This window comes from Aspergillus pseudotamarii (assembly GCF_009193445.1).
Source record: "Aspergillus pseudotamarii strain CBS 117625 unplaced genomic scaffold BDV38scaffold_35, whole genome shotgun sequence".
Classification (NCBI taxonomy): Eukaryota; Fungi; Ascomycota; class Eurotiomycetes; order Eurotiales; family Aspergillaceae; genus Aspergillus; species Aspergillus pseudotamarii.
In genome coordinates, this window is record NW_022475049.1 from 1 (window position 1) to 24,172 (window position 24,172).

A 24,172-nucleotide genomic window follows, 5' to 3' on the forward strand; every position below is an offset into this window, starting at 1 on the left:
TAAAAAAAAAAAAAAAAAAAAAAGGAAAAAGAGGGTATCCAGAGCTCCAACTCATACTCTTCCTACTCTTTCTCTTTCACGGGCTTCTCTTTCTTTCCCTTCCCTCCCAACCATCATCCTTTCCGTCTTTCTTCGTTTCCCTTTTCCTCCAAATTTCTTTTCCTTGTTGTGCCCTTCTTTTATTTCTTCTTGCTTTTTTTTTTTGTTTTTCTGGTTTTGTCACTCCTCCCTTGGGTGTCAATTATTTCACCCTTTCGAGGTCCATCCTCTCCCGCGACCCATTCTTTTTTTGGGGTTTGGTTCACTTCCCGCCGAGCTCTTCATCTCCCCTCGCGCCGCCCCCTGTCAGAGGGTCGACCTCCACCAACGACCACCCCTCCTGCCTCTTCTTCAATTCTTTTCCTTCAAGTCGATCATGCTTCTCGGCGCAGCCTACACTCTGCCTTGTCAATTCGTCCAGCAGTGTTGAGCCGGTGAAGCGCCGTGGAAAGAAGACTTTCGCGCCAATCTCGACTAAGTAGGAACGAGAAGTGGGCTCCTGGTGGTTGAAATCGCGTCTCCCGAGGTTGCTTCTCCGCCCGCGTTTGTCGGTCTCGTCTCCGGAGTTCTCACATTCTTTCGAGCCGCAATCCACCCTTAACCATATTACCCAACTGGGTAGTAGATAGTCGTGGAGAGACGTGATTACGAGAGGCAAATCTGCAGTGCAGATATACCCTACTTGTCTGGCTTTGTGGGTAAGAAAAACAAGGATTTCTATAAAATTTGGTGAAAAGGGAAAACGTTGGAAGATCATCAAGTGATTGGTCCTCTTACGCGCGTGCTGTCATTGCTTCTGTTAACCGGTGGACTTATTGACCTGGTGTCCTCGATAAACCAACAATTACTTGGATTGCCCTTTGCCTGTGATTTCTTTCTGAATTGTTTCGCTGGCGGTTGTCAGTCATCACCCTTGACACCCCTTATCGGTTGCTCCGACCATCGTTGAACTAACTCAAAACAATAGCTTAGGTGCCCGACCGAACGGACCAGCAGCTAGGACCCAAATCTAGCGGACAAGTTTTTTTAATTGACAAAAAAAAAAAGGGGAGAAGGAAGACGAAAGAAAACAAAAAATCGCAACCCTCTGGAGGGCTTTGACATATCAAGTTCCAACCGCCGATCGCAATTGGTCGGTCAATCAAAGTGAGGTGATCACTCAAAACTCTGTGTACGCGCTCGGAGAAGCTGTCTCGGACCGTAACGCAGCATTCCCCCTTAGGCACTGCGGCGCCTTGATTAAACGAGGTATGTCGCCTGCTATGCAAACGGTTCCTCATTTCACAGCAGTCCACCCCACCACTATTACTTTTTCACATTCCTGTCCGAGTTTTGTATCAACCTTACACTCCAGTTATGCGTCACGTCATTATTCAAATTCCCATCCCGGGTCAATGCAGCAGCCGTGACTGTCACATCACACATCCACAGGTGTCATGAACAGTGCGCTAAGTTATCAGCAGCTATCTTCTGTCCTGGCCTCGACAGGTTTCTCGGCTATGAACGACCTCCAATCGCAGTCCTTACCACACACTGCTCATGCATCCCCAGCCCTGACCTCGGCGGCGCCTGCGACCGCCCAGAACAACCACCGATCGACCGTATACCCTGACATTCTCGGTGCACCGCCAGTTCCACCACCAAGGACATCATCAACCCAGCGGAGTCACGGCTCAAGCGAGAGGGTCCCAGGGTCGCGCCACGGGAAGAGCAAAGGTGACGAGCGGAGCGCAAACCACCGCGAAAAGAGAAGAGAGGACTCGCGGTCCCGGGCACCAGCCCCGAGAACGTCCGAAGACCAGTGTGGAGGAGCAGGAGGGGTGAACAGTCGAAGCCAGGCAGCTTCGTCTTCTGCGCCTATGCGCTCGGAAAACCCCGCGGAGACGTTCCCGGGCCAAGGGGCCTTGGTCAAAGAGTCGAGCACATTGATCAATCAGGTCTTAGTGAGCGACCCCTCGGTGGACATCGAGCGAGAACAGGTCCGACAAGCTGGTACATCGGTATCACCGTCAACCGACGGTACTCCAACCCCTGGGCTGGGCTTGGTGGGTAGTGACGGCGTGGATGATGGAGGTCGCGGCGGGCTGCGGAGTCGGCATGATTACAGCGATAATTCGATCAAGCGGAAGGAGACAACATTCGGTCAGTACATTTTGGGGCAAACGCTGGGAGAGGGTGAATTCGGGAAAGTGAAACTGGGTTGGAAGAGGGATGGCAGCATCCAAGTGGCTATCAAGCTGATCCGGAGGGAGTCTCTCGGATCGAACCCCAGCCGGCTGCCCAAGATCTACCGGGAAATTTCGATCTTGCGCGATCTTTCCCATCCCAACATCGTCCGATTACATGAAATGGTAGAGACCGATAAGCACATCGGTATCATCATGGAATATGCATCTGGGGGCGAACTTTTCGATCATATCTTGAATAACCGGTATCTCAAAGACAATGCTGCTCGACGTCTCTTTGCGCAGTTAGTATCTGGTGTCGGTTACCTCCATAAGAAGGGCATTGTCCATCGAGATTTAAAGCTGGAAAACTTACTGCTGGACCGAAACCGTAACATCATCATCACAGACTTCGGTTTCGCGAACACCTTCGATCCGGTGGATGAGCTAGGCGAGGAGATCGAATATAATCTTACGAACAAGGAGTTTGTAAAGAGGATGCGACTTGACAAGCCCAATGCCAAGGGCTTAAGGCGTGGTGATTTGATGCAAACCAGCTGTGGAAGTCCCTGTTACGCTGCACCAGAGCTTGTTGTTAGCGATTCGCTTTATACCGGACGTAAAGTGGACGTTTGGAGCTGCGGTGTCATCTTGGTAAGGACCCAAGCCGCTTGCAATTTTCCCCTTTTTGTCTGTAATCCACCCTACGCGTTGAAGAAGCTAACATCTCCGCCTGTCAAGTATGCAATGCTTGCCGGTTATTTGCCATTCGATGATGACCCCGCCAACCCGGACGGTGATAATATCAACCTTCTCTATAAGTATATCGTCACGACGCCTCTCACGTTCCCTGAGTACGTGACTCCACATGCTCGTGATCTCTTGAGACGGATATTGGTCCCAGATCCGCGGAAACGAGCGGATTTGTTCGAGGTCGCACGGCATAGCTGGCTTAATGAGTACTCGCATATTGTGTCACACATAACTAGCAGTACAACCAAGGTTGCTGATATTGCTACTACAACTGTTTCTCATGGTACGGCGCTCTCGGGACGTGTACACTGTTTACCTGCTAATTTTTTGTTTCGAACAGAACAACCTAAAGAGGCCCCATCTCTCGGACGCAGTGCGTCGGTTAGAGAGCCTCCCAAAACCTACCAAAGCACAGTTCCCGCTCTGGGTGGTCTTGTTCACCACGCTGGCAATATCTCACAGGAACAACCTGCAGAAAGCTCTAAGACTCCCCGGGACACGAAACGGAGGACCGTCCAGGTCGAATATGTTGCTCCTTCGTCTCAGACTACGAGAGGGGAGGGCATAGGATCAGCCACGACGGGCCCATCGAGTGCTGCTGAAACAGCTGAGCATGCGCCCACTGGAGCAAGGTCAAATAGTCGAGATGCCGAGACTGTCTCGCCTACCAGTGGCGTACCGCAAGACGCGCCTATGGCGCCGAGCGCACATGCTGGAGACTCAAAGGCACAGCGCCCGCCATCTGGGCATTTGCCTCGCTCAACTTCGGACTCGACGGCGCTTACGGGAGCGGGGACAATGCCCCAGCCGCATTCCATGCGGCCTACCACAGGTGCATCCATGTCTTCATTCAATACTGGTCGTTTGCCATCGCGAGGATCCTACGGACAGCCCGTAGCTCCCACTGTGGCGGCAACCAATGCCCATGGTCGGCTGGCACAACCAAAGAGCAAACAATATGTCATCTCGAACCCCATCCCCCAGGATCCCTCTCAACAGGCAGCAGTGTCGATTGGCCGTCCGAGCACCCAGGCTCTTCCTGCAAAGTTCAATACAACCCCCCGACAAGAACCCCCGAAAGGCCACAAGAGATCAAATACTGTCTCGGGGATTGGCGAGAAATTGTTTGGGCGGTCTGGGTCCATTTTTGGAGGACGTGGTGGGCAGGCAAATGCTCGTCAAAAAAGCGGCAAACGTTATCCTCCTACAAGTATGAGAGACCCCTATGGTGGTGATATGCCCCGGATGTCTATGGATTCACGGCGGTCCATGCAATATGGATCAAACCGGAAGACGAGTGAAACAGGTGGCGAGAGTCGGCCTCGTAGATTCTCCCTCTTGCCGGCATCATTCTCTCTCAAGGGTCTTTCTTCGAGTAGGTCTCAAACGCCCGATGAAGAGTCACAAGCTGATCGCTCCACGGATAATCGGGCACAGCCAAAACCATCAACCGGGGATCTACGACCCCGCGCACGTGCGACCAGCCACGGAACGCAAGATGCAATAGGGGCCATGCCAGAAGGGGCACCGGCAGATGAGGTTTTCGTCCAAGATGAGCCCATTAACTACCAGGCCCGTATTGATGAGCAGTTTGCGGTGTTGCATGGAACCCAATCTGCGACGTATCAGCCAACGTCCTACTCGGCTGAGCAGGTGTACCAGAACGACAATGATCACTATTATCGGAACCAATACGCCAATCACTCAACACCAAACTACTACGAAGAATACAATGGTCCATATGACAGCGCGCCTCGGCAATCTACGTCAGTTGCCCGACCTACAAGAGGGGCCGGTGTCCTACAGAAAAATCATCGAAAATTTGCCGATGCTTATGAGTACGAGCGCGATTCATCACATCACTCTGGCAGCTCTGGTGCAGCCAGGAAAGTGATGGATTTCTTTCGTCGACGAGCGAAGTCGAGGGCTGGCGATGACCGGTAGATCAAGATCTTCTTTGTTTATTTCTTTATTTCTCTTCGACCAACTCGACAGGTTAACATGTCGACATCTTGGTGTGCCCATGCAACACCAATCAAGACAAACAGGCTATTCTGGTTGTTTGCTTCACCCCTGTATTCCGGGACTTGAATTTATGAAGAGGTCCAACAACACTTGACACATCCCACCCGTTGCCGAGACGCCGTGTCGTCCACACAGGACTTTAGGGCTTCCGCACGCAAGATGGATAAAGGCCCATCTCGATTCAAACATCACACTTGGAAGGACGATTTGAGTCGAGCAGGCTCTTAGATTCCCAACAATAAAAGAGCAGAGAGGCTATTTGGATACCCCATGATACCCAGCAGCTTTCGTCCCCTTCCGTTGCAACTATCGGTTTGTCCTCTCTTGTACCAGCAACCTTTTGTTCCCGCATACATATCCATGTTTAGCCTTTTCATTTTATTTATTTTATTTTTCCTTTGTCAGAATAAATCTTTTTAGTTCCTTTGTTCAAATTTTGTTTCTTTCCCTGTTATTATAGCCCTGACTGTAAATTGATCCCGTCCATTTTCTTTCCATTTGAGGAGCTTTTTTGTTACTTCTTGTCTTCACTGTTACCAAGTCACGGTCCTCCTGAGAGAGGGGTTTTGATATGACACGGCGGACATCTTAGCTGAGCAGGACTATTTGAGGGTAATTTAATATGTTTACTATCCACTGGAGACCTCGCGTATGCGATTCATGATCGTATCCCCCAATTCCTCCATCCCCACCCTAGATATAACTTTTTTTTTATTTGATAGCGGTGACTACTTTTATAGTTGAGCATATGCATTGAGTCGGGGCTTATGCTGATCTGCTTCTGTAATATGGCAAATCCCCGCATGTTTACTTTTAGTACAGTTACATTAATTGGAAGATTTTGTGAATCCTATTTGGAGGTCTACACTGCCTAACACTGTCTCGGAAATCTATGAATAGATCCTCAAGTAATAAAACACCCGTTGACTGATTTCGCAACGGCGTTTATAGTAACTGTACAAACCCTAAGCGCCGAGGCGAACGGGGCGGAGCATGTGTTTTGGCCCCATATAAACAAATGAAAACAAGTCACAAGACCAACAGGAACCAACATGTATAACCAACGTTGGGTCCAATGTTTTGGTATAACAATCTTCCACAATAGATTCCACATGGCTTATTTCAGGCTCATTTATAATTCCATTGCTGGACTCGGCCGTTGGGGAAAGATGTCAGCCAAGAATCTCGGCGAGGAGAGTCTTCACATTGACAGGGGTCTTGAGTGTTCGGGCCATTTGCTGATATTTGTAGATTTAGGCGTTGATTGTTAGTTTTGGGATGTACATTGTATCTGTGCAACTGAGTGTGTATTGCGTTTGGTGGTTAGACTCGTTCTATATACTGTTGGGGTAAGAGCAAGGTATATTTGAGGCGGCGGTATCTGATTATGGTCATATATTCCTTGATATTAGACAGGCGGGTTGTGCGACCTATGGTGTTCTTGCTATCCTGAGTCTTCTGCACCTAAGCTTATTGAATCCTCAATTTATCTGGATAAGTTATTGGGGTGATCTTATTGGCAAAAAAAAAAAATATGTTCATGCTTTGATCTAACTAACAGAGTGAGGTTCTGGTTCAGTGATGCTCAGGAGGGGTTGATGACTAGATGGGGAGGAGCAGTGTTTCATCTATGGAGCTTTATCGAGCCATCCAGAAGTGATATAAGCTCACCAAAGATAATCCATGATGAAAAAACTTCTTCGGTATAGTTATGGAGCGCACTTAGATTAGGTGATATCGAAGGAGAGTATATGTGATTCAACCAGAAGTATTATAATAGCTAAATATATATTGTCGAACGGTGGTGCTCAGCTATGCGAATATCCAACTGAATATCTTACTAATATGTTCATCCACGGTCCTGCACTACTCAGCCGCCATGTATGTGGTAGCTACTGGTGCGTGTTACCTTCAGACGATTATACATATATTTGCTATCCCTGCATATCGACTGTCAAGGTGAGTAGGGAATACATATCCCCGAGGGTTATACTGACTCAACAGTCGGGGCTGATAACTAACAAACACCAGGGCTTAAGGTCTAAAGAAGATATCGATATCTTAGTCAATATAGCTTTCCGGCAGTAGCCGCTGGCTTATGACCCAGCTAAGCGTTTCAGAACAACCCTTGTACTTCTTATTATAGTGTTCAATCCCTTGCTAATCCGAGTATCTGGAGTGAAGAAGATCGCCTTAAGTGGGCGGATTTGTAAGATGTATTAGCTTTCTCAGTACCAAGACTGCAGTGGGTCTTTTCTAAGTTGTCTAACAGCTACTGGTCTGGCGTGGCTGGCGAGAAGGCAGATGAGATATCATTGTCTACCATTGAGTCTATGAAGCTGCGGAGACTAATTAGAAACCGTCCTCGAGCATCCGATACCTTAAATCTGACCAATCTTTTAAAAAGATTTTAGCGTAAGTTGGAGCAGTAGAAGTAAGTAAGTCAGTAAAAAGAACAGATACACAAATGGAAAAAGAAAAATAAACTATGATGTTATCCTGCAGTATATACTATTTTACGGGTACTACTCAGCCCCAATCCCATGACCTCCAGACCCATCTTGGCAAACATGCAAGTACGAACCCTAAGTATGATACATCTGATCTGCGCTAGCCGATGAGCACAGCATGCCCACACGGACGTACGTATGCACTCGGTAGAGAATAATGTGCCACCCAGCTTATGCAGTAAGGATGTACATACACATAACAGCCAAGACGAGTAAAAGATAACGAATCAAGCATTCTTGCATAGTTATTTCGAGGGGAGGTTGGGTTACACCGACAACCCTCCATGGAAGAACGGGGGGGGTCTGGAAGGCAGTCGATCCTATCCCACAACCCCCACCTCCAGGTTGGCTTCGGCTTATCAGTGATAATGACGATGATGCAATCTTCGGTTGATTGTTTGCTTTCCCCCCCTTTTTTTTCGTCTTTCTTTCCGTCTTTCTCTCCTTTTCTTTTTCTTCCCTCGCCGATTTAAGGAATGTGCGTGTGGGTATTTTAACTTGGCGGGGTAAGTCTTTCCGCGGGAACGGCGACAATCTAGAATTTTAGGTTATCGTAATTAACTTATCGATTATTAATAGGTGGTGCGTGTCTCCTGGAAGATGAGGATCTGATGATCCGGACGGGTTGATTGGTAAATTCAGTAAGCTACAGTAAGCTTGAGATAGCGCTGGTGATTTTTCCCTCTTCGAGTTACTCCACGGTGGGCTTTTGCCTAGTTGGGGTTACGGAGAACGAGGACCCTGGGGGGGAGGATAGCTTCGTCCTTTTTTTTTTTTTTTTTTTTCTTTTCTGTCTTTACTTTCAAGAAGTATACGTGATACAAACAAGGGATCTTGGCAGTTTAATAGACGAAGTCGATCTTGAATCTATCATTGCTTGGCTGTGAAACAACATAGGGCAGCCTATTGATTTTCAATTTTACTACACAGGGCTTGGCAAGTATCAACATCTCCTTGGCAAACATTCCCTTCATTCTTCCCTCCAACCCACCCCCTTTTTCCCTGGCAGTGTGGTATCACTGATATGGTGAGGTAAAACACCGAAACAGAAAAAATCATTCAAAGAGATAAGAGACCATTTCGTAAAGAAACCGATGTTTGAAAACAATAAAGAAATGAAACCGCTAGTGCTCCTTCCCTTCGTCCGGTGCAGGGTGGATTTGGGCTGAGGCGCTTGCAGATGTATCGTGTCCAGCGCGATTGGTGAAGTGGGATGGCGTGTGCAAGCTTATGTGGCGTCAGAGTTTAGTTTCTCTCTTGCTCGTGTCCCAGGTAGAGGAAGCCACCGGGGAGAGGGGAGAAGGCACCCCTCAGCTGTGATCCGGTGGAGGCTGTGGAAGACTGGCTGCTGGAGCGTTCACGGGTTGGCTCCTTGCTCTCAACTTGGTCATTCATGGGACCAGAGTAGATGGGAGAGAGAACGAGGAACTTGTGGGTAGGAGTGTTGGTGTACATCTTCAAAGGTGAATCGGTATCTGGTAAACCTTCTGGGCTGGAAAAGAGATAAAGTGGAAGTGTAGATGGCTTTGAAGTCTTTGAAAAACACTGAAAGAGCTTTTGACTGAAGGAGAAGAAGAGGATAGAGATTGATCTGGAGAGATTTCTCGGTTGGACTCGGCTACCTATTTATACATGAGAGGGAAACAGCCAAGATACTCAAGAGGGAAGAGGGGTCGACAAGGTTCATGGATAATACCGGGAGGGACGTCGATCTGTGTCCATCCCACCTGCAGAGATAGTGGAGAGTCTTAGATTAGAGAGGTCGAACATCCCCATCTGCTTCCCCGAGGTGGACCGGGACACGCTGTAATTCACATGTTTCGAACATTCTTTCATGTCTCAGCGGGGCAGAGGACGTCATTGTTGGAAGGTCTCCCCTTCCTTCGAGACTCTTGGCTCAGGTAAGACCCGGTGCGTTGTCGCCGATATGTGCATAGCTTACTCAAGTATCTGGGGGGAATCCCCAGTAACCTGCCAAGCCGAAGCTGGCCGTTCGTTGTGCAAGCTGAGGTGTTGTCCCTTGTACAAGCAACTGGGCCGATACGACCCGAAAAATCAGCCTCGGGTGATCAGCAACCAGGAAGCGAAGCCAAGAAACGTGCCGGAACTATTGGATTGCTATCGGTAATCGATAGGCTGAAGGGTCACTCTGCATACCCAGAAGGGACGACGGTGTATTGAATGTTTCTCTGGGGTTTGCCTCCCACATTCCTTATCAAGAGACTATTCAGGGCACATGACCCAACTAATGAGTCTCGGCCGCTTGGCAGCATGCTTGAAATGACACTTTTTCCTGACGCTTTCTAGAAGACGTGCGAAACGGTAAGTTAACTTAAGGGATAAGTTAACTTACCTAAGCAAGGAGAAGGGGGACGAGTTTCAGCTGGAGAAACCAAAGCTGGGGGTCTGTTTGTTTTGTTTTGTCGGCTGACTAAATGTACATACGGCCCTCTTCCAAAATGATGTCAGTAGGAATGATTCAGTATAGTAGAAGGTACAAGGTGAGTTCGCATTTCCTCCGTCCATTTGTGTCCATAGTAGGACCTAGATAGTATGCGATACGTGCTTCAAGACCTTTGGATATTCCAGGAGAAGACAATTTTCACCAACGCCCGTTGAATCTGCAAGAAATCAAAAACATTTTTGAAAGAACCTTTGATCATGAAATGGGGAAAGTAACTAGTAGCATAAAAGACAAAACAGAAAAGGAAAAAGAGAAAATAGAGTCCAAGTGAACAAGCGGCTCTCAAATCGCAGCGCAACACCATCACGTGCTCCAAACCCCCAGTTGCCGCAGGATAAACCCCAAACCCTCGGGGCCAAATAACTTCTTATTATCCACTATGTTCTGGCGCAAAAGCCAACGGCGGCTAAATCGAGGCCGTGCCTCTCCGTTTGAGGTGCTGATTGTCGCAGATTTAGCGCCCCCTGTCTCCGCGCCGTATCGCTCGACCGTCCACCATGTGGCGCGGATGCTCAGCGGCTCAGACGGCCAAATGTGACTGCGGTAGACTATAGGATGTTCATCTTCCCCCCCCAATGGATGAGCGCCGCAATGCGGTACGGTCGCTCTGAATTCGACTGTCACTCAATTAGAGTTGACCCCGAGCTTTCCAGCCTAGGTGGTCATGAAGAACACGAGAAATCGATAGGCGGAGATTTGTTGTCTTGTATTGCCGAACGCTAGACTAGCTGGTAGTGGAAATTCTGTGCCATCCATTATCACACCAACAGGGCATCAAATGGGGCCGTCATAAGGCAGGAACCGCATTATCTCACTTGATCCGAATTCCGAGGGCGTTGTGCTATCGTGCGATCCCTCTCAGACCTCCGAGGGTGGGAAAGAGTTCACTCATGTCTTGCAGATATCACCAACTGCGTTTAGCTTCTCTGCCCCAGGTATTGGTCAGTCCAAGGAACCAAGACCAACGTTCCTGTGATGGCTGTGCAGTTCTTGCAGATTATTCCCCTAGTCTGCGAGCCTTGACCCCGGTTTCGCCAATATGCCTCAGCGGAGCCTTATAGGTGCTCGTCCTTTGTTGATGTCGTTGGCAGATAGGTATATGCCCAGGAGCTGTGGCACCTCTGACTGGAGCAGGCGGCCCCATGTCTCAAGAATTACCGCAGTGACCTTCGGAATAGTGCCAGGCACACGGCTCGCAGGGTGGGAGACATGACTGGCGATGACTACCGACCTTGATATCGGGGCCGGTCAGATTGGGCCGTTGGGAGATATCCTTGACACTCCCTCCACCAACTGGGGCCTTGAGGCACACATGATAAAGAGATTACTGTGATAAGCCTAGTGATAAATCTAGGTAAACTACTGCGTGACATTCGTCAGATGCCCGTTAAGGAACAGTGTCTGGTTGCGGCATGACCCTCAAATGTGCAAGCACTGTTGGCTGGCTGCGAGAACTGATTTGATAACGCAATTGTTGGCTTTGTTCATTTGCATATGTGACCGGCCCTTCCCTGCCTGCTGCATGGGCCTTGTCCTGAAGATGATGTCAAGGTTTCTCCTGATGCATCTGCGGAAGTCTATTGAAGCTCCCAACAGGGCTACAATTGAAGTTTCGCTGACATTCTGGCCACCACAACTAGGGATCTCTCTAGTAAGAACTATCTTATGCCAACCCCAGGTGGAGACCACCTTCACACACTATTCGCATAGCCGCCAATCTTGTTTGGTGTTGGGGAAACTCCGTGCAGTAGTTCTGTGGAAGCACAATTTACCATTTGATTCATTCGTTGAAACCGTTTCTCCTGGATGTGATGTAGATCGCGTCACCAACTTCTCCGGCGCAATTCTCTAAATGTTCCTTTGTGGATTGGGGCGCAAAAAGAGAGAAAAAAAAGAAAAAGAAAAAAGAAAAATGGAAAAGGAAAAGGTGCTGTATCCGTAGTTGAGATCCTTGACTAACCTTGTTCTTACTTTCATTCTTCTGCCCTGGTTTTTTTGTTTTATTTTTTATGACCAGTTTTTATTTTATTATTATGATTTTTTTTTATTCTAAGCCTCCTTTGGTACCTTTTTTTGATATTTCTTGTAAATGGTGTTATTGCGGCACAGCTGTCCGCAGTCATTCTCTATCATTTTGGTACAAAGGCAAGACCAAGCAATTTTATTTAAGGTCCTCACAATCCGTCGAACTATCAGAACAACATCACAGCAGTTCTATCTCTCAGATTACCCTCAAAGCAAGATCGCTGAGCTCGACATCTTTCGTCCTCTCTGAACTCTATAAGTTGCTTGACCGAGTCGGCTTGACTGTCTCTATCTCTCATTAAACTCACCCTGTTCAGCTCGATCAACCTCAAATCTTCAAAATGTGCTCGCAATACTTCTACAAGTATGACTGCGGCTGTACTCACCCGGAAGGGGATGTTGTCTACTGCGCAAAGCGAGGAACATCCTGCACTGGCGTGAGACAGCAAGTCCGACGCCGTGAGGGCTACAACTGCCCTGCTCATGGTGGTTAGGGACCTAAGTAACTGGTAAGGGATCCCAAACTGTGGCGATCATTTCGAAAAGCCCTCATTGACAAATTCCAGAAAGGCCGGGGGATCGTGGCACCTCAACCATCGTCTTTCAAATATGTGCTTCCAGAAGCACATCGAGCCCAGCCTTTGACAATACTACAGTGCTACGACACTCGGGTTCCTCCTCGAATTTTGTATTTTTGAAACACTTCGATGTTTTCAAGCGATCCATTTTGGAGATCACGGGAGCTTAATCGGGAACTAAGAAAAAGAGAAAAAGGAAAAAAAAAAGGGTTTCTTGTCTATTTGCCGTCTGTCAATACCATGAATGTCCCGGCTCGGCTTTTCTCTCATAGCGTACGCATTGTTCTGTTTTGTGGTTACTACTGGTTGCAAGCGCCTGTCCGTATCCTCCTGTTGTTTCGTTTCTGCGACGTGCCCTGCGAACTTACTACTGGGGCAAAGCTTTCTTATTAAAGCCACATTGTCGCTTAGTCCTTGTCCTTGCTGCGTCTTTTCTACTAAGGCATTTTGCTGCGCTGTATATCGAAGTTGTTCAACTGGAACCTACATATCTGATCTTATATTCTTTTCATGAGTTAAGACGAGGAGGATATGCTACAAGTAAGGCGTTGGACTCCTCCGACAGTATTTTCTGTTCACCCCTAAGTATCCAGGGAGTTACACAATGAAGTCACAAGGATCGACCTCTAGATACGATGGATCCATTCTATGGTCCCATCTTCCTGAAGGATTTTACCCGTCGGGCGTTGGAAGATCAATCATACTAAAGAGGTCTTTGAGAATAGCCTTCAATTAAAACATCTCCGAGGTTGTATAGCTTCAAAGTCTCTACAATAATCCTACCGCAGTCATGGAGATGATCGAGGCGAATCCCAGATCCGTATAATGTATAACAGGAGAAATGCCTCACGACGTGTTTCCAGATCTATCGCTAACTTCAGTTGCTGAGCATTTCATGTGGAAGATTAAGCTTATGAGTCCCGGGTGCATATCATGAAACGGCGGACTTTCCCAGTCTCATTGTTCATTGCTGGGCACAGTGCGTAAATGACAAGAATGAAAAGGAGGCTATCCGAGGTATGAACAATGGGCGCCCGATTCATATTACTCACCTTCTGCCGGTTGCCATCATTTGCGAGTGAGGTGGTCCAACCGCTTCTACGGAGCAATTACAAACCCCAAGAGCTTGTCTTTCAGAAAGAAAATTCTTTCTTCTTGAAAGCCCACTCTTGGCAACTATGATTAGCAACGTATGTCAGCGGCTGCATTAGCACCGCATACGTCTCTCATCATCTGATTGCGGGCTCGTCGAATCAGATAATGAAACGAGGCACAGATGCCTGTTATCCAGTGGCGATCCGGATTGATTGAGAGCCAACGAAATCTTAGGGAAAACCGAGTCAGTGAGCGTGGTGTGTGTGCGTATATTAGGTTCTGGAGGATCATGTGTTAAACTGTCTTTGGGAAGTGATGCGCAAGTGATGGGTCAAATCCCGTAGTTAGAGACCCATAAGAACTTTGAATTATAAGACAGATGTTGAAGCCGGAGAACTGCTCTGCCGCGGATTGAGGGGCGGGATATTCTTCCTTCCAAGGTACGCACAAAGGACTGCGTTGTGTTCTGCGGACCCGATGCGGTAGCGTCGGCCCTTGTTGCCAGCCCACCGCAAGAAGCAGTACATACATACGTGGCGTTTCGCCTCTGTGCCAAGCAGGATTATCACCTTCTCTTGAAAGAAAAGCAAGATGAGGAGACTGCGGTACGACGTGCCCACTCAAGAGGGAAAAGACCTTGCCACAGGCGAACAATCAGACACCACGATGCAGGCTAGAAAGTCAATCATAGGGAGACTCCCCTTGTCAAGAGAGTCCTAGGGGGAGTGAGCCAGTGTGATTCACGAGTGGAAATCACCAATGATAGTGGTTAAAATCTTTGAATGTTGGGTACTAATCGGATGTGAAGTGGAACCGACGGATAGGTTCGAGGAGTCGAAAGGCAGGGAAGAGAGGAGAGGGGGGGCGGCGCTAGAGCAGGCTTGTTGTAGGCCCTTGTGGCCGGCAAATACGCTGTTCCAGGGCTCCCCCCATACGGCGCCGCAGAGATTGTGCCATCCTCTAATATGCCCCGAAATGGCGTCGGCTGCACTGGTGAACCAAAGTACTGGGTCAAGTAAACCTAAAGCGGTGTGAAAGCCGCGTGCATCGTAAAAGCCCTCCAGGGAGCTTACCAGAGATCCTTAGACTCATAAGAGGCGTCTAGGATATCCTTTATCATTGTACTTTGTGATTGTGGCCGGGAAACGCCATGGGAAGACGTCCATTGGGGATTTACAATGTCCTCAATGAGGTTACTGCTATATCACGTGATTGGCACGGGACGCGAGTTGGTCCGCAACGACTGCGCCTAAATTAATCACTGTGGAGTCTCGCATTGCGGCGCAATTTTACCACCAGCCCCGGTCCTCTCTCGTCCAAGCGATTGTTCGCTTTCATATACCTACCCCTCTTTCGCCCACTTCGCGCCGAATAATTGCCTGCTGCACATGTAATGTCAATCGAAGTTGACTGGAGGACAGCCACCTCTGGGCCGGACGGTGAGGCTCTGGCCGAGCGAATCCGCTCCTTCATCCATGAAAAGTTCCAGCAGGTGGCCCTCCCACGTTTTATCCGATCTGTTCAAGTTCACTCGTTCGACTTCGGGACTATACCGCCTGACCTTGAGGTGAAAGATATCTGTGAGCCATTTGGCGACTTCTACGAGGAGGATGAAGATGACGAAACGTCCGATGTGTCTGAGGAGCTGGTCTCCGGGCATGGCACCCAGTGGCACCGGGAACTCAACGAACCCCCATTTCACGAGGAAATGGCAATGAATCGCCCATTACGAGACCCATTCGATGAAGCCTTTCACTCATCGGCTTTGCGGTCACCAATGGAACACCTGAACCCGCACTTCCTTCCTCGTGCGGGCACTCCAGGCATCCCTGGCGGAACGTCTACGTTAGGGTACCACCTTATGTCCCTTGGTGGATTGTCGGGGACACAAACTCCCCTTGCTGCGGTCGCAGGTGGCACACCATTCGCAAACGGTTGGACCGACTCTGGAATGGGCGCCAGCAGCAGGGGCCATCCATCCATCTCCGGCACGGCTGCGGCGCATCCATCTCGCATGGAAGCTGATATCGACATTAGCAATCCTACCTCACGCCCTTCGACCTCTAGCACGCTTCCTTCTCATCCGTCCGCGTCCAATCAGCCCAGCGGTGATGCTACAACGGGAAAGGAACACAGACCACTCGCCGAGGATGAACATCTAGAGGATCCTATGGCTTCAGGGCATCCTCTCCGGCTGCCCCCTCGCATGCGCGAACGCCGACCTGAAGATTTCCAGGTTCTTTGCCACGCTAAATATGCTGGGGATGTGCGATTATCATTAACCGCGGAGATTCTTCTTGACTATCCCATGCCTAGTTTTGTCGGGCTGCCGCTGAAACTCAACGTCACGGGAATTACATTCGACGGGGTTGCAGTCATTGCGTACATCCGCAAACGAATTCATTTCTGCTTTTTGTCTGCGGAAGATGCGGATGCACTGATCGGGTCTGACCAGCAAGAAGCGAGAGGCCAGGACGATCGCCCATGGTCTAGTGCAGATCCGACCGCTTCCCCGAAGCGCCAGGGAGGCTTGTTGCAAGAAATTCGGGTTGAAAGTGAGATTGGTCGGAAAGAAGACGGGAAGCAAGTTCTGAAGAATGTCGGCAAGGTTGAGCGCTTCGTTCTAGCCCAGGTCCGTCGCATCTTCGAGGAGGAGCTGGTTTTCCCTAGCTTTTGGACGTTTCTTATCTGATATCACAAGCTTAACTGTATATTATCTGATGCTGGATATTCGAACCTGGGGCATTGATGTTTCCGATTGTATATTAGAACTACTACACTAATTCACGTGCTCCATCGGCATGACTTCCCCCGAGCAGACGCCATCATTAAGACTCTGACCTCCTACTTCCACTTTTCCTTTCCTCTATCCTGGCTTACTGCTTTGGAAGACTATTGAACCAATGGAGTCTTCCTGCAGCATACTGATGTAATTAGGGTTCAGTAACTTCTTTGTGTCGGTTTCGGCTTTTGATGGCAGCCTAGTGCCCCGGCCTTGCCATCGATGGGGATAATGAATGCGGTATGGCTGGATATCACTCTTCCAAGACGTATATGGTCAGTTGTTCCCCCTCATGGTGACATTTCCACAAAGATATATGCATGGCCTTCAAACCAATGGCAGGTTGAGGGTCTTTTTGGAATTGTGCCGAGAAGACGATGCACTATGGTGCCCAATGGAACAAAAGCAAAAGTTATCTAAGCCACTTTAATTATTTAGATCAAAGCTGGTCTTGGTTCAATAATATTACCCCTCATCCAATTTCGAAGGGTAAAAAGCTTGTCAAGCCCACTGCCGATGAGTTGTGCGCAACGTTTACCGGAACTGCATGCTAAGATTGATCGACATGATTAAGTTTTAGTGCCTGGCCCTAGGGGCTGCTTACTATACCAATGCCTTGACACTGAAGAAGAAAGATGTGCCTTCCGTGCTAGAGGTGCCCTTCGAGGGTGGACACGGTTTGCAGGTGCTCACCATCATGATCGTCGTGGGAAGAGGGATAATATTGTTAAGCTAGAGTTCTACGGAGTATATTGCCTCGCGTTCATTGAACGCACAGAAAATCGTTCTTTCTGGCCAGTATGACCTTAGAATGATTTCTTCTACACTAACATATCCGTCGGAAGCCCGCCACAGAAATTGAAAGCCCAGTTCTCGACTCTTGATGACAGCAGCTGGGTGGTGATGAGCGATAATGACGAGTTAGCAAAGAATATAGAGAAGGGAATTTTTGATGGGTATAATGCGAGCGCTTCAACTAGCAGCCGACCAGTAAAGAAAAATGCCACTGTTGACGGGTTCGACCAGGATGAGGTGATAATGTCAGATACGATGATCATTGGGGATGTGGAATTGGAAGCCATAAAGTTCGCTACTTTACGTGAGAAAGCCGCAATAGGTGGTAAGTTGTCCTGTGATGATGCTTTCCATCAAACTATACCCACATACACGGGCTCGGTTCATGCGACAGCCGAACTAAAACATGAATAGATACACTCGGCCTAGGATACAGCAATGGCAACCCGGAATTCATTTCTGTTACCCAGGCATTGGTCGATGCGAAAGCTATCCAACCCCCTGCTTTCAGCATGTGGATGGAGGAGAACCATGATCAGACCAATGTACCTGGTGCTATCTTTTTCGGTGGCGTGAACAAGGCTAAGTATGTCGATAAGCTCCATACGTTGCCGGTCATATCACCTCCAGACCTCAACAAGCTATTCCGTGTCAATCTTTCCCGACTATCCGTGGGGACAGACTCCACCACGAAGTCCATATCACCGGATTCATTTTCCACGGGGGCTGTCTTTTCTTCCGCCACTGACTTCATCGGTTTCCCGGAAGCGATCACGCAAGACCTGTTTTCCCAGCTTAACGTCACAGGGTTTTATGAAAATGGCCAGCCGATGTTCCTTGTGACAAGCCACCCGAGAACAAATTGGTAACTTTCCATTTCGGCGACAACTTTCAACTTCTCCCTCGACCCGTTCATAGCCGAGGCTCCTTCCGCCACAGACACCAAACAATATGAGGAAGGTTACTGCTACCTTAGCTTTTTGACGATTAAACCTGAACATAGTAAGGAGCTTGGCGGTGTCATAATTGGAGCCAATCTCCTCAAGCTGGTATACACAGTCTTTGACATGGGGAATGACGAAGTCTCTCTGGCCCAAAGACGCTGGGAGAACGCGCCTGATGGGAACATAGAGATCAAATCAGGGAAGGATGGCGTCCCAGATCGCACAACACAAGAGACAGACATGGCGGACACGGCAGACAAGCCCGAAAAGATATACGAGTCTACAGGATCGAATCTAGAATCAAGCAATGGGATGAAAGCCGTTATAGCGGCGGGAGCCGTCTTGTTTGTTGCCATGATATGGGGTTGACCTGATTAAGACGTAATTGTGGTGGAGGGGCTGCTTGTCAGTTTATAACCCGGTATAGCAGGTGTGAAGGCCACCCTCACACGATTGCTAGGGGGAAGAGGTATATACTGCCTTGGATTTTCACTTGCTTACTATGTCTTCTGTTGACGATGAAAATATGTGACTATCAATGCCATAACGAAGGAATGAGAATGACAGATAACTTGCATGTTTATTTCACCCTAACTCGATGGAGAATACACATGGATCCTTCAACATATAATATTTATAGATAGACAAAGCAAAGGTCTAGTCTCTCAAAGCTGGACTTGAAAACTTGTCTATATGATACCTTGCCATCATGCACACAAGCATACTTATACCCACCTCGGGTTAGAGTTTCATGGCAACGAACTGAAACCATGATTGGTTGTATCAACATACTTTATTTCTACGTGCTTGAGTCTGTATTATGATAATGGCTAAATCAATGCTGGATCTGCAAAGCGCCTTCGGTGCATATAAAGGGTTGTGTAGTGCATCTGGACCCTTGTTAAGTTAATCGAAAAGATGGTGCGAGGAAAGATAGAATTTGAATTAGCGTGATTGATAGTATGGCATTAGATTATACACTTCCCTGAAGCGGTGGTTCATGAATTTAACAACTGCTAGATGTACATGAAATAGTGGGGTTTTGACATAACAGGCGACTTTGGGCCAAAATAACAAAGGAACCATCCAAGGAGTTTAGATTAGAACGAGTAAAAGAAACACACGCAAATTCATCCAACAGGGTATACGTAAAACCAAACCGCCCAATCATCCCCGCCATGGCGACTGTCCTCGAACCAGCAAGGACTTTGTCTCTCCATACCGGAATCGAAGGAACTCCCGTTCTCGGCAGATTACAGTCCTCCTATAGTCACATCTCGATACAAGAATTTCAAAACAGATCATAGTCCATATGCGGTCCATCAATCCAGCCCCGTCACTTCGAGGGGCATGAAACAGTCAAAAGGGTACGTATATACCCTTGTCCAGATTATCGTATAAAGCTGGTGGTTCAAACAAAGCACACCTCCGTTGATGTACTGGCAGTTTGTTTGAGCACCAAATCATAGCGCGTGAAGTTAGTGGATAATAAAATCACGAACTGAGGCTCGGGCATTTCGCCCTCGAGCTAGTTGCTCGTTTTCATATACATCGTAACGGGGCAGAGCAGAGACCTCTCAAGAGAAGCCTCTTACCAACCCTTCTTGCGTGCAAACCGCTTGTTTAAGAGCATTAGTACCTTGGATACGTTGAATTGCACGTATTCAAGGTCCAGATCCTCAAGATTATCTTTCTGCATTTCTAACAGATCATCAAGCTTGAGATCAAGCTCCAGAAGCCCGCGAGCGCGACCTGTTCAACGCTCCTCGTTAGTAAACCATTAACGAAGAAGCTTTCAGATACCAGGGACAGAAAGATAGGGTTAAGGGCTGAAGTGCTTACCTTTGTAATGCAGGCTGATAACAAAAGTGCCTGGCAATGGGCTCTTGAACATAAAGTAGATATTGGCTCGCCGGTTCTCGGGGACATTGCTCTTTCGGATCACGCCTTCCTTCTCAAGCTGTTGGTGGGTAAATTTGTAAGGTCCGAGCTCTTGATGTTTCTGCTGCTTTCTCTGTTTCCCCTCTGACTGGCTACGGACATTGTGCAGGTAGGATTTGTATGTCTCCAACTGACCCACCAAATATGCGTTATGGTCACGAATTGTCGCAAAGACTTCCTCAAGCTTTTTGGTCTCGTCCAGAACCTTTTCTTTTAGAGATCCCAGGTGCACCAATTCCTGTTCAACTTCGTCTCGAAGCAGGCTGAACTCATCAGACCGATCAATGACACCCATTTCCTGTAGCTGACTCAACAGTTCCATGGTGCGAATACCTTTCCGCACCATGACGGCATCATTCTTCAATGTAGCCGCGGCCTCTGCGATGCGATCGAGTCGGAGCGGTCGGCGGGCGACTACTGAGTTTGGAGGTAGAGATCGCAGGATTTGGACAAAGGTTGATTTAGCTTCCATAAAGAATATCTCCTCCTGGGTAATGTCCAGGGCTGATGTCAAATCATCCACGGCTGCCTCCCATCGACTAAAGAGGGGAACAGTGATAGTCCTGTTCTCTTTGCGCGGAACTTGGGTCGGTGCTGTGCCGAGCTCGTTCAAAAGCTCATGTAGGCGCGAGTGTTGGTCTTGAGCAAGAGCCACACTGTGCTTCTCCAAAAGCGTGTGAGTGGCATACATCTCGTTTAGAGTGATCTGCAACTCCAGGTCGCGCTTGGAAAGGGCCACATAGTTGTCCATTTCCAGGCTCTCATAAAAATCCTGCACTTCGCACAGATCCAGCATGAATTTGTTAACGCGCTCCTTGTTCTGCTGAATGAACGGTTGTAGTTTAGCCATATATGGCTCTTTGGCGTACGAGGGTTTGTTTGCCAGGTTCTGGAGCATCTTTGCAATCAAGGTCAATGTACGTCGGGGCTTTTCTGTAGGAGTTGCATCGATCAACATATAAGACCGCGGGGTGACGATGGCGGGGTTGATGAAGCGAAGGAAAAAGAAACCTCCAATCAGGGTACAGATGGTTTGGTCCTGGGCATCAGGATATTTCCGTCGAGACAAGCTTCGAATCTGCTTGCAAATCCATCGGATACCGTAAGGTGTCTCATCTACCGAATCAATGATTGTTGATAAAAATCCATTGGCGATTTCCGTCAGTTTCCTCAACCGCGGTGCAATAATGGCTTGGACCTGGGCATTTTCTGCTGCAGCCTCTGCGGTAACGGATCTCGGCAGATCCGCCGGCAACGAGCCATGTTTCTCCTCATGTTCCATGACCATCGTTTCGTACACCTTCAGCGGGTTGATTTCCAGGTCGACATCGCGGTACTCAATCAATCGATTGATCTGGTCGGCCAGGACCTGTTTTAAGTAACTTTGACCAGGGCCACGGCGAGTATAAGTAGTCATCATGCGAGATACTGGGGTGTTCTGGCGCAAAAGCGAGGAGTATTCCGGAGTATTATCGAACTGGTAAGTGAGGACCGATTGGAACATGGTCAGAAGAAGATGCTCCTCACGACTTTCGTACTGATTACCGTAGATAGTGAACATGACCGTCTGGAGGAGGGAGTCGATTTCTGACATGGAGACGAGACGACATAGGTGGGCGATGTGGCGAGGTTCGGATTGGAGAAGGAAGAGCAGATTGCCATATTTCTGAGTCTTCTCGTCGTTGGGGAAGAAACCCTCTTGGGGATCAATGGCTTCGTCGAGGTGGCTCGCAACTTCATTTTGCTAGACACTATCAGCTGGGAACCACGATGATAGGCTAGCAATGGTCTTACCTCCTCAAGGGCCATACGGTTCTGGATAAGTAAGGCGATCCGCGAATCTAGATATCGTACATCCTTTTCCAGGACGAAGTTTTTCTTCGATTGTGTTGAGATCTTCGACTTGAGTTCTCGTAGATATTTTTGTGCTGTTGGAGGATTGGTTACAGATTAGCAGGATTCAGTGGTGGGACCAGATAGTCAACTCACCCTTCGCCAAATCATCTGAGATTTCCAAGTCTCTGTCCTTCGCGGACATCGACAGGTACAGCGCAGTGACTGAGAACCGCTTGGATTGGCGGAGAGACCGGGTATCGTGAGAAGACATTGTGTTCTGTCGCGAAACTGGCTGAAATGATGAGGAAGAGGACGTGGAGGTTCTGGAAGCCGGTTGCAGCATCGTAGCTACGGACATTATGTGTAGTAGGATAACGTTGAACCGTGTGATGTTGGGCGCACCAAGAGAGTGCACCAGACACGATATATACTGGTAGGCAACCAGCCACAAGGGTCAACCAAACACCTTCGCTAGCGGTCAATGTAGAAAGTCGATAATAGCCACGGATCCAGTCGCTGAATTTTCACGTATCAGGGCTGGTCATCTGGGTCAAGGCTATACGGCGCGATCGCTTGTAGGTATATCCCTTATCGTGCACGCTAAACGGTTGGTGGGTGGCCGGGGAGGGGAGTAGGGAGACGATGGCACAGGCGGCGGCAGCGTTTTCCTAGCAGTAAATCGGCAATTGCAAGACTATCGACAAATACCGGGTTGCATGTGTCGCTGGTTGATCAAGAGAAAATGAAAAATGAAAAAATGAAAAATTGAGGGCTAAGAATAAAAGGGTAAAATAAAATGTCGGTGGAATGCCAACGAGGGGTGGAGCGTGATCAACAGGAGACACGCCTTGACCAGACAGAAGCCGCCGAAAGGTATCAGGGATGTCGCGAGATTCAGAACGAGAAGCGGTCGACCGATCTAACTTCCGAGTACTGTGTAAGAGTAAGAACAGAAGGACGTTTAAAAAGTGGTTGATCAGGGAGAAGATGGGTTCAGGAAACGAAAAGTACCAGCGCCGAAGAAAAGTAGGGAGCGCAAGGCACCTGATGGAGATTAACGGGGGATAGTTTGGCGGAGGGGGGGGAAGAGGAGAAGGAGATGAGGCAGGAAATCAGGAACGGGTCCAAAGACAACAAATAGGAAAAATTCAATATCCTGTACAATCGGAGAGGAGCTGCAAAAAAAGAGAAGGGAAAAAAAAAAAAAAGGTTACTTACAATAATTAATGACAATCCTAATGGGTCAATAATAATCAAGAAATTTCACGATAGTCAAAAAAATAATAATATAAATATCTTGGAATGGGTTCTTAATCTTATTAAGGTATGTACAGTCGTGACTGATAGGGAGAGACAAGATTTCGAGAGAGAAATGAATGGTGGTTTTTTTTTTTTTTTTTTAATTTTTTAAGGGTGAGGTATAAAAAAAAAAATAAAAATAAAAAAAGAAGAAAGAAAAAGAAAAAGAAAAAAGTATTGAGGGGGAGGGGGGAAAAAAAACAATTTTTTGTTACCTTCGGGGCGTTAGGGATCGGAAGCCAGTGGAGTTGCGCTTCCGTGACTTGCAGCAAACAGGAACAGGAAACCCAAGCGCCTTGAAGGTACCTTAAAAGTACTAAGAATCCTGTACCAAGTACCTACATATGTAGGTATGGTGTATATAGACATACATATGCATCTGGCATATTAGTTGATCGAATTATTTGTTTATTATTCTTTTTTCCTTTTCCTTTTTTCTTTTTCTATGCGCCTTTTTCTATCTTTTCTTGTTTCCGAGCTCTTCTCTGATCTATAGAAAATTTCTGTCTGGTAATGTGTCTATACTTTGCCCTCTCCACTTCACTCACCCCAGGACCCATCGACACTAATCAATCCCTGTACCTGAACACATTCCTGTCTAGGATTCCACCTTTGCCGTCCATCCCCATACGAGAAATTACTATGGACTACAGCGCAGAGTACTGTAATCTCACTGTCCAGAAGAATAGCCAACACTGTCAGTCAGTGCTTTGGAATCTTAACCTTGAAGTCTTAATCTGTCGCAGTGGAGAAAAGTTCACTAATTGAGTTTTGCTTTCCGTGTATAACACTATTGACCTATACGACATATAGAGTAATTAGTCTAGTCCTAATGATTTGTGATTTTTTACCTTTTTTTTTTTTTTTTTTTTTTTTTTTTTTTTTTTTTTCCTTTTTCCCTTTTCCCCATCAAGAATTTGG

At 47.8% G+C, this 24,172-nt stretch overlaps 8 protein-coding genes across 8 annotated transcripts; 5 read left to right on the forward strand and 3 right to left on the reverse strand.

The window, feature by feature from the left end:
• Positions 1-194: 194 nt before the first annotated feature.
• BDV38DRAFT_249689 (uncharacterized protein) lies at positions 195-1,016 on the reverse strand. Its single transcript, XM_032054876.1, has one exon. It carries the CDS (start codon positions 794-796, stop codon positions 302-304), a length of 495 nt encoding a protein of 164 aa, XP_031912319.1. The 5' UTR covers positions 797-1,016; the 3' UTR covers positions 195-301.
• Positions 903-1,428, reverse strand: BDV38DRAFT_113088 (uncharacterized protein). The gene has a single exon (XM_032050995.1). The coding sequence runs from the start codon at positions 1,317-1,319 to the stop codon at positions 1,008-1,010; it is 312 nt and encodes a 103-aa protein (XP_031912320.1). The 5' UTR covers positions 1,320-1,428; the 3' UTR covers positions 903-1,007.
• BDV38DRAFT_293937 (putative serine/threonine protein kinase (Kin4)) lies at positions 1,078-4,901 on the forward strand (the record flags this gene model as incomplete). The annotated part of the gene is made up of 3 exons (XM_032062385.1): positions 1,078-2,858; positions 2,946-3,240; positions 3,373-4,901. The coding sequence occupies exons 1-3, from the start codon at positions 1,476-1,478 to the stop codon at positions 4,899-4,901; spliced, it is 3,207 nt and encodes a 1,068-aa protein (XP_031912321.1). The 5' UTR covers positions 1,078-1,475.
• A 6,373-nt stretch (positions 4,902-11,274) lies between these two features.
• BDV38DRAFT_113113 (uncharacterized protein) lies at positions 11,275-11,978 on the forward strand. The gene has a single exon (XM_032050996.1). It carries the CDS (start codon positions 11,380-11,382, stop codon positions 11,806-11,808), a length of 429 nt encoding a protein of 142 aa, XP_031912322.1. The 5' UTR covers positions 11,275-11,379; the 3' UTR covers positions 11,809-11,978.
• Positions 11,979-12,322: 344 nt separating this feature from the next.
• On the forward strand, positions 12,323-12,729 carry BDV38DRAFT_284014 (uncharacterized protein; the record flags this gene model as incomplete). Its single annotated transcript, XM_032060170.1, has 2 exons — positions 12,323-12,470; positions 12,548-12,729. The coding sequence occupies 2 exons, from the start codon at positions 12,323-12,325 to the stop codon at positions 12,727-12,729; spliced, it is 330 nt and encodes a 109-aa protein (XP_031912323.1).
• Positions 12,730-14,937: 2,208 nt separating this feature from the next.
• Positions 14,938-16,458, forward strand: mdm12 (ERMES complex subunit MDM12). Its single transcript, XM_032050997.1, has one exon. The coding sequence runs from the start codon at positions 15,048-15,050 to the stop codon at positions 16,344-16,346; it is 1,299 nt and encodes a 432-aa protein (XP_031912324.1). The 5' UTR covers positions 14,938-15,047; the 3' UTR covers positions 16,347-16,458.
• An 881-nt stretch (positions 16,459-17,339) lies between these two features.
• BDV38DRAFT_284016 (aspartic peptidase domain-containing protein) lies at positions 17,340-18,544 on the forward strand (the record flags this gene model as incomplete). Its single annotated transcript, XM_032060171.1, has 3 exons — positions 17,340-17,556; positions 17,646-18,096; positions 18,235-18,544. The coding sequence occupies 3 exons, from the start codon at positions 17,340-17,342 to the stop codon at positions 18,542-18,544; spliced, it is 978 nt and encodes a 325-aa protein (XP_031912325.1).
• Positions 18,545-19,170: 626 nt separating this feature from the next.
• BDV38DRAFT_249710 (Ras GTPase activating protein IRA2) lies at positions 19,171-23,040 on the reverse strand. The gene is made up of 4 exons (XM_032054877.1): positions 22,106-23,040; positions 21,911-22,044; positions 20,018-21,860; positions 19,171-19,927 (listed from the first exon to the last, which is right to left on the reverse strand). Exons 1-4 carry the CDS (start codon positions 22,308-22,310, stop codon positions 19,767-19,769), a joined length of 2,343 nt encoding a protein of 780 aa, XP_031912326.1. The 5' UTR covers positions 22,311-23,040; the 3' UTR covers positions 19,171-19,766.
• Between the last annotated feature and the right edge of the window lie 1,132 nt (positions 23,041-24,172).

Coding starts and splice junctions, on each gene's coding strand:
- BDV38DRAFT_249689 (XM_032054876.1), bottom strand. CDS start 796: ATGATCTTCCAACGTTTTCCCTTTTCACCAAATTTTATAGAAATCCTT.
- BDV38DRAFT_113088 (XM_032050995.1), bottom strand. CDS start 1,319: ATGAGGAACCGTTTGCATAGCAGGCGACATACCTCGTTTAATCAAGGC.
- BDV38DRAFT_113113 (XM_032050996.1), top strand. CDS start 11,380: ATGTGCAAGCACTGTTGGCTGGCTGCGAGAACTGATTTGATAACGCAA.
- mdm12 (XM_032050997.1), top strand. CDS start 15,048: ATGTCAATCGAAGTTGACTGGAGGACAGCCACCTCTGGGCCGGACGGT.
- BDV38DRAFT_249710 (XM_032054877.1), bottom strand. CDS start 22,310: ATGTCCGTAGCTACGATGCTGCAACCGGCTTCCAGAACCTCCACGTCC. Junction 22,045..22,105: donor CTCAGATGATTTGGCGAAGG/GTGAGTTGACTA, acceptor ATCCTCCAACAG/CACAAAAATATCTACGAGAA. Junction 21,861..21,910: donor ACCGTATGGCCCTTGAGGAG/GTAAGACCATTG, acceptor GATAGTGTCTAG/CAAAATGAAGTTGCGAGCCA.